The 9187-nt window shown below is 32.3% G+C and overlaps 1 protein-coding gene across 1 annotated transcript; it reads left to right on the top strand.

Annotated features, from left to right (window-relative positions):
* The first annotated feature begins 3514 nt into the window (after positions 1 to 3514).
* Positions 3515 to 8584, top strand: LOC124530543 (intracellular protein transport protein USO1-like). Its single transcript, XM_047104742.1, has one exon. The coding sequence runs from the start codon at positions 3576 to 3578 to the stop codon at positions 8367 to 8369; it is 4794 nt and encodes a 1597-aa protein (XP_046960698.1). The 5' UTR covers positions 3515 to 3575; the 3' UTR covers positions 8370 to 8584.
* Positions 8585 to 9187: the final 603 nt, after the last annotated feature.

Here is a 9187-nt window from a genome sequence, read left to right as displayed (position 1 = left end):
CTAACCTAGACCCCTCGTCCGGTTCAATGCCACAAGCTACGATCTAAAAAATAGATTTATTATTAACATTTATATATATTAATATAAAATTAATGAATGAAAGACAGCTGCATGTAGCGGATATGAAAAGATTGTGAAGAATGTTTAGTTTTAGGCGAATGTATAGAGTAAGGATAGAATTCTGAAAGTGGCACCGGTAACCGAGAAGTTATGTGGGAGCTGGCTGTCATGGTATGGGCATATTATGCGGAGAAATGAGGACCATGTTGTGAGGAAGGTCTTGAACATAGACGTGGAAGGATATAGAGGAAGGAGATGACCAACAATACGATGAATGCATTGTGAGAAAGACCATATGGCTGTAAAGAATGATACGTGGGACATGACGTCAGACAGAGAAGTATGGGAGAAGACATGCTGCGTTGACCCCAAATAAAATTAGAATAAGAGCAGGAGAATGGATGGAGATATTTATATAAAAGTCCACCTGATTACAAGAACGTATATAAATAACAAAATTTTACTTTCAAATGAGCTTAGGATTTATACTAAAGGTTTTATTTGAAACTTCAATTGAAATGAGACCGACTCATATACCGTAACAGCAAAAGGCAGGATCAGGTCTTATATTTTACCGTTTCGCATATTTCATACTGCTTTGTGTGCGCATATACAATGTACCTACTTCGTTGCTGTATATTATTCTATAATAAGAAATATTTAACAGTTTGATTAGGGAAATACAACCTCTTTATTTATTTTAGTGCGTACTAATTTATTACTTCTCTTGGTCATAAATTTCGATATTTTAGTGAAGACGATTGTATATAAAGTATTTTAAAAAATCTGTCTGTTATTGATTTTCTCCATATTATAATCACTGGATGGACTGTTTGAAATTCCATCGAAATCTTCGATTTTTAAAATTGAAAAGTTTAATTTTGTTAATTTACACAACACTTATGACCGCTACAGTTATTAATGTACTAGTGACTATAGATGCTATGGTTATGATAATTCTAGATGTGGTCCGTGACTTCATTTTGATGTTGAAAACAGAAAACAAGTTCTCAGTTGGCTAACTTAGTTCTCATGAAATAAGCTATATAAATTAAATCGTTCACAAAACTAAAAGGTGTGTCCTTTATCGGTATTTTATGTAGTATTTATTATCATTGCATCTGAGAGACATTGTTGTGAAATCAATTCTGAGTTAACGTCCATTTACGTTTACTCTATAAACAATTAACATTGCGACTCGGGTCCATGGGAATATAATACAATCTTTACGAATAATACAATACAGAATAGCATACCAATTGCTCCACCACTGGACAAGAAGGTAAACCACCATACTGCCCAACTGTAGTTTAGTAGATAGACATATGCATAGGTGTAGTACTTTGGCAGAATTTCATTCAAGACATCTAGGTTTGATTGCGATGTTAAATTAAAATCTCGGATTGTAAAAACAAAAACTTTGAATTCGTTTTTACTTCACTTACATTACCGGTATCATTAAAGTTAATTATGTCATGTGACGAAATGTTTTTGACATTTTTGAAAAGGATTTTGGAAAGGTATATAAGATAATTTACTCGATTTGAAAGACAAGGTCTGCTTTTTTTATTTATTTTAAACTGAAAACTTATCAATGAAATCGTACATTAACGAAAAAATTCTAAGCTACCTAAAATCTAATTAGGTAATTCAATTGGAAATGTTTGATTGAAATTTACGTGTGGGAGCTAGTGAACAGCTTGACCCACATTTATTAATATTTAGCAAAATTAAAGCTCCCACCGCATCTATATATTTGTATGATTGCTAATCTCAGAAAATGCAAGACCAATTTACTAAAATTATTATAATTTATTTCATAATTGTTGAATATTATACCAAATTAGATATTTTTATATTGAATACTTTCAAGACATCTGCTTCTCAGTCCTGATTCCAAGTACTCCTAAGCAGGTATTAAAAATATAAAAGAAGACACGGGTTGCCGTCTGTTGTAATATGTTACCATATGGACCTCCTCACTCATTCGAAGTAAATGAAATAAATGTTCTCAGATGTTTCTTTCGATCTCCTTTATACTATTGATAAACGATACATTTCAGATTTGAACAATCCTAAAGTAATTGTGTTACGTCAATTCGATCAATTGTCCGGCCGATTGCCAAGTACCGTTACATAAAGGAACCCTGGTTAGTTGTTGGTTGCACAAACTGTTACCACTAAAACTTGTTGCGTCAAACCTGTTAAGCTTTTTGGTTTAAATTAGGCCATGTGTACAGAGCTGAAATAACTATAAAAAATAATATGTTTTAAATAACAAATGTTAAATTTTAGACTGACAGTCGATTGTGTACAGCCGTCTTTAGTTCGTTTTTTAGTATCGATAAAATTAATTATGCAAACTTTTCTTTTCTTTTCATTACATTAATTTAACAACCTAACGTTCCTTTGAACTTATGTAATTTTAATATTTGCAACTAATTATATATTTTATATTGAGAAAATTACTGATCCATATCATGGTATTAGAAATCGTAATAATGAAATGTTCATTGTTACGTCTGATAGGACGATATAATGCTTAGTTTTCTTTGTTGCAAGTTCTATATTGTCTCGCTCCGTTTTACGCAAATCGATCAAAAAATTTGAAGATGCTTGGTCAATGATTGTTTAACGAAAGAGTCCGTTGCTTATTTAAAGACGCTCAACTTTTATCTTAATTGTTTATCCGAGCGACTATAATTGTTGAACATTGCTTTAAAAAATTATTGTAAATAATGTTTTAAGTCTCACATTTATGTTATTTATTGTCATTATTTCATGTTGTTTTATGTAATAATTGACATTTTTATATTAAAATTGATTTTTAATAAGATTGTTTTTGTACGACCTAAATAAAAATATGTACTTTCCATTAATTTTGTTTTCAGTTCCTCAATTTTTTTTAAACTTATTACAGCTATTTTACAAAGCATATGTCACTGGGATCTTAGTAAGTCACGTAGAATCATACAAGTAGCTTTCACAATGTATCCGGCTTTGTATTCAAAGAAATTATCTATTTCGTTAATCGTCAAAGTTGAACATGATTTTTTATCTCAATTTCACTAAACTACAAGTAACTTGGTTCAAAGCAAAAGCCACATGACCTCAATACTCATATACGGGCATGTTAGCTTAAAATAATACAAACGTGTATTAAAATTAGCTTGAAATAATATGTTTTATTAAAATATGTACCTTATATTATGACATATCCAGTTTTATAAAGTATTTAATGAATAACTGTATCCGTGTAAGGAGATATTTTTTTACGTTGTAAATGTAATAAAATAATAACGACATTAAGTATTAATGTATACTTATAAATTGATATCAAAAAGCTTTTGCTTTTTTTGACGCTTCCATTCATAATTTGGACCAAAAGGTTTAAACAAAGTGCACGATCACTAGCTATCGGTCGGCAATGCCTGACCGAGGAGATAAATACAGTGATCGGCGCGCCGGCCCGGTTAGTTGACCGCTGTATTCGCCCGCGATCCGTGATGTGAACAATGCACAAGAAAATAGTGTTCACATTTCTAGTGCTCCAGTGTACGCTCTGCCTAACCATCCGAGTGCCCGTGGACTGGAATGATGATAGTGAAGTGAAAGATGGTCAGTTTGTGGTAACAAAAGACAAAAGTCAAACGCCACAACCGCCGATATATAATGAATACTTTCAATACACTGCGCATAAACCACAATTCGCGATTGATGTTGCTGCCGCACACGGCGCGCAGTCGCCGGAAAAACACTTCGAATCGCATCCCGTTAGACCTCACACAGGTTTGACGAAACCTGTATTGGGACAGCATCAAATTTTAAATCCCGATATGAATAAATATGAATCGTACCAACCATTCCTTCAAAATGCTGGTTACTCGAATTATGTAACCCCCGCGTCTACATCATTTGAAGTATACCACCCATATAAAGATGAACAGCAGGCTTTGAAAGAAATATATAAAGATCCCGTTTTAGATAAAATAAGAAATGATTTACGCGATAGCAAAAACCGATTGCAGAAATATGAAAATGAAGCAGGAGAAGTGGATAAAGATGAATACCTAGAGACCCCTGAACAAACTGATCGTAAAAAACAACCACAAAAAAATATACCAGCTCAGTTTGAAATACATAGACCGCAGCGTCGTCCCGTATATTACCGTATGCCATTTAGACCTAATTATAGGGAACAAGTATTGAATCATAAACTAAGACATCCTTGGAATCAGAATATTGCTAAAGTAACGCCAAACCATTATCGTCCTGTTAAAAATCATTTATCTAGACTGAGGCAGCAACATGCTATGAAATATGACGACGAACATAATGAATATCCTCAATTGCCCGCTCCAGAAGGTTATAACGAACGTCCAGATGGTTACGATATATATGAAAAAAATAAAGGAAAATATGTACAGCTCAGAAATAATTTTGATGAGACTATGAATAAGGTCGTCCAGCAAAATAGACCCTATACTAATAATAAGATAGAGCTACAAAGTGGATATGCCAATGATGATTTAAATAATGGTCAAGATGAAGAACTCTTTGTACCCATTAAAAACTACGCACAGGTAAGAAAAACTGAAACTACCAAACATCTTCCAAGAAAAGCGGCGCTTCAAGATGCTCAAAATATTGAAGAAATCCAAAATGCACCACGCCTTCGAGAAGCCATTAAAAGCACAAAGGCACAAATAGTTTACTCAGAAGAGGGCTACGAAGATGCTGCCTATGACCATGCTGGTGAACAAAAACATGCATCTGATCATGAAAGACATGGTGGTTATCTTAAAGAAAATGAAATAAGTGGTGGTAAATATAAAACACCGTCTGTTAGTGACAAATACGAGGATAGCAGAGGCTTAGTACACAGGGATCAAATATTACACGGAGAAAAATGGAAAGACAGTAAAAAGGAAACTGAAGACGAAAAAGAATCTAATGACTACTCTGAAGATGAAAATGAAGAGGATCTTAGTACTGTTATTATAGACAACTTAAATATCGATAACGATAGTGATCGCAACAAGCGAAACAGTGACGACTTCGAAACGGAAAGTGCTGCCGAACGTCTTTTGGAAAATGAAAAAAAAGAAATCCCTGATAACTCATCTGCAAATAATTCGCAACATGAGGTTATAAAACGGGAAACGTCTTTTAAAATTCCAGAATTTGATTTCAATTCAACGCTACCTTCAGATGATGAAATTTTAAAGCTTTCTAAAACTAACGTGACCCTTCAAAAACTAAAAACAGAAGACTTAACTAAAAATAATAAAAAAATTAAATATCCCTATTATTCAAAAAATATTAAAATCTTAAATAAAAATTCACCTCTTCGTTACGCTGAAAATATTGATTTCATTCCTAAAAAATCTAAGGGCGGGACTGAATTCTACGACTCACGTTCGAAACATGAATGTTCTGAAGTTGAAGATAATGTAGAAGTTATACCTGAAAAACTAAATAAAGATGGTGACCCGGATGATGATGAAAACTCAGATGGAGAAACCAACGAAAAGAAAATCGATAACAATCTGAAGAAGAAACAGCGACTCAAAGGACTTGGTGATAAAATTGATTGTTTCAAGGTGAAGTACTTCGGTGAAAACCCATTAGACAGCCCATTTTTTAATGAAGAAATAATTGAAAACCCAGAGCCTATAACAAAACCAAACTTGAAAGTATTTGAAACCAAAAAACTTAACGATAAGTCAAATAATAAATTAATTAATTATGATACTGATATATTTACCATCCTAGAAAAGGTACAGAATAAAAATAATAAATTCACGAATCCATTAAAAAATGATTTATCAATTAAAAGGAACAGCACATTAACAAACAATACTTTACTCTTACATCAATCAAATCCTCTTTTGGAGGTTTTGAATGACACTAATAACGCTTTACAAAAAAATGTTAAATTATTAGAAAACATACAGGATTCTAATCTATTAAATAGACCAATAGATTTATCAAATGTAACGTATAAACATTTTCAAAATAAAGAGGATGTTACACAACCTCCTCTATCTATTAGAAAAAAGAGAGCAACGCCTTTTTTGTATGAGCCTTACAAAATTATAAGAGACAGTCAAGTGCAAGATTCGAAAAAAACAACAACTTCAAGTAATATAAGTCCTTTGATTAAACAATTACAATCAAGCAGAGTCATCGACAAAGTTACAACAAATATAGATAAAGATCAAGGTAAAAAGAATTCAAAAATTTACAAAGATATCGGGAAGGTCGATAGACAAAAATTTCCTAATGAACAAATCGTTGATACTAAAAATTCAAGTTTCGTAGATATTAGCTCAGGTAAACGTCGTGGGGAGCCCCGTTACGAATTGCGACCAACAAATCATAAAACTACTTACTCGCCAGTGGAAAACAAAAGAGCAATATCAGCCGAAGATTATAAATCACAAATTAGTAATGATGCCACAGAAACAAACACAAAACAAGTACATTCCACGACACCAAAACGATCTATATCATCGAAAATGACCTCCAGACCTTACTTTGATGTATCTAAATATTTACCGGAAGTTATAGAAACTCAAAATATTGCTGCATCAAATACAATACGAAAAGTTATTCGTACAACCACCCCAGAAGTAACAACAGATAAACAAAAATATAATGATGAACATGATGAAAATGAGGAATATGATGAGTATGAAGATGAAGATGATGATGAAGATAATGAAGAAGAAATTAATATCACAACAACGACAACAACGACAACGACTACGAGAAAACCTACAACAAGAAAAAGAACAAGAGGTACAACCACCATTAAACCAATTCAAATAGAAAAAGAAACTGAACCACCGAAGTTACGTTTGACTACAAGATTCCGTAATTCTCCATCTATGATGAAATCTTCTTCACACCACCATGAAGAAGACAAAGATCCTATTCAAAAGGTATCCAAAGCAGAAAATGATTCTGCAAATTATACAGAAAAGAAGAGAAAGTCAACAAAGAGCACATTAGTTACAGATACAAAAAGTTACGGAGAAGATGATGATGATATGACAAGAAAAGAGGTAGATGCCTTATTACGTGTTAAACAAGATATGGAGGAGTATATGCCACGTTATGAAAAAGAAAATACTAATGAAAATAAAAAAGATAGAAATCACTCTGATGACAGCGCTGATGAGGTTTCTGATAAGAATGAAAATGAAGAGGACGAGGAAGAAGATGAAGATGATGAAGATGATGATGATGACGATGACGATGAATTTGATGATGAAGAAGAAGAAGACAACGACCAAGATGATAAAGATGATTCCAAACATAAAAATAAAAAAAGTAAATTAGAAATTACAACTTCAGAACCTACTAAAAGAACTCTTATTAGAACAACAGTGGCTCCTGCAACGACAACTGAATCAAGAAGTGCTAGAATAGAATTAAAACCTACTGTATTAAAAAAGAAATATGAAATGCATCAAGAATTGCCAATCAATAGGTCATCTCCACATATTACTCAATTTAAGCAGGATATTAAAGAAATTGAAATTATTAAAGAAATGAAACCGAAACTTAAGAAAAAGAATCATAAGAATTTAGAAGCTTTAGATTTGTTTCGAGATGAAAAATTAGCTGAAGAGATAAATAAGTTAGGAGATGTAGAAGTTTTTAGAGAAAATTTGAATCTGAAATCAGGACCTAAACATGGCGGAAACTATAGAAGTCTTACGTCAGAAGATATACAAAAAGAAATAGGTGCCAATAAAGTACGAAATAGTGCAAAAATGGACGACGTCGAGACTTCCCCGACACAACCTAGAAAACGCATAAAATTAAATGAAGAACGCACCTCTAGACGTAATCAAAATTTTGCCTCAAGAGGTCAGTCATCTTCTAACGATAATGCTAAAAATATAAAATTAACTGATGTAGATGTTATTGACACACGTTTGAATACTGGCAGCTTAAAATCAAAAAGCAAGGATACAAGACAGAATAATAAAAGTGCAAAATTAATTGAACTTGATGTCGATGACGAAGATGATACATCGAGGATGCATGGAGGCAATTATAAATCATATGAAAACAGAAATACCGGTCGTCAGATGCATGGAGGCAACTATAAAAGTGCAAAAATCATTCAACCCGAAGACAGTAATAAATCAAAATCTAGAAGCAATATCAGAGACGCGAGAACTAATGCAGCATCTCTATTAAATGACTACGCGCGTGCCGTACCTATACTCACAACAGCTCCCCCTTTCATTTTAGATCCTAGTAAGCGTATGTACTATTACGTAGATTCTTAAAAATCCTATGGTGTTCTTTAAATGTACTTATTTAATGCTTAAATATAACATTTAAAAGTAGAAAGTGCCACAAAATTTACTTCGAATCACTTTCGTGACAAAAATTGTGAAAGTGTTTTTTATTACTTTTAAAGCTTATTAGATGTGACAACGTTAAATAATAACATGTGTATTATAAAAGTATTAATTTTAAGATTCTGTGATAAATATATTGTTAGACTTTTTTACTTAAAATTTATATTTATACTGTTGAATTTATGAATAAAGATCATTGACTTGTATCTTGTATTTATTTATTAAAAATATGATGTAGATCATTTATTTATTGCGTGTCTATAGTCAATGGTTGCAAATCGCGTAGTTTTCAGTTAAGCCTTACAACTCATTCAATTTGTTGAACTACAATATACATTTGTCCATCGATTAAATCCAGACAGGTCAAGCCACAATTTCAACATTCAAAACGAGTAATATGTAATAGTTAACTGTTCAAAGTAAGGCAGTGTAAACAAATTATTGCTCTAGATTCCATTTTGTCTCGAACGTTCACCTTATTACAGAAACTCCACTTTCACTTTTGATGGCATTTAAAGAAAAAATATTGTCACAATTCATACGCGCAAAGTCATTGTATTTCCTTATAACGTTTCATTACATGCTGTTGTAGATAGATTCCTTTCTCTGGATACTATTACAAAAAATAACCATATTTGCTCGTAGTACTATATTTTTTTATTTATGTTACCTACATGATAAAAAGGGAAATTAAACATAAATCAAACTTCAAAGTTTTTATTTTAATTGGCAAGTTTTTAAAA

The sequence above is a fragment of the Vanessa cardui genome, chromosome 6 (genome assembly GCF_905220365.1).
Source record: "Vanessa cardui chromosome 6, ilVanCard2.1, whole genome shotgun sequence".
Taxonomy (NCBI): Eukaryota; Metazoa; Arthropoda; class Insecta; order Lepidoptera; family Nymphalidae; genus Vanessa; species Vanessa cardui.
This window is presented reverse-complemented; position numbering and strand designations above follow the sequence as displayed.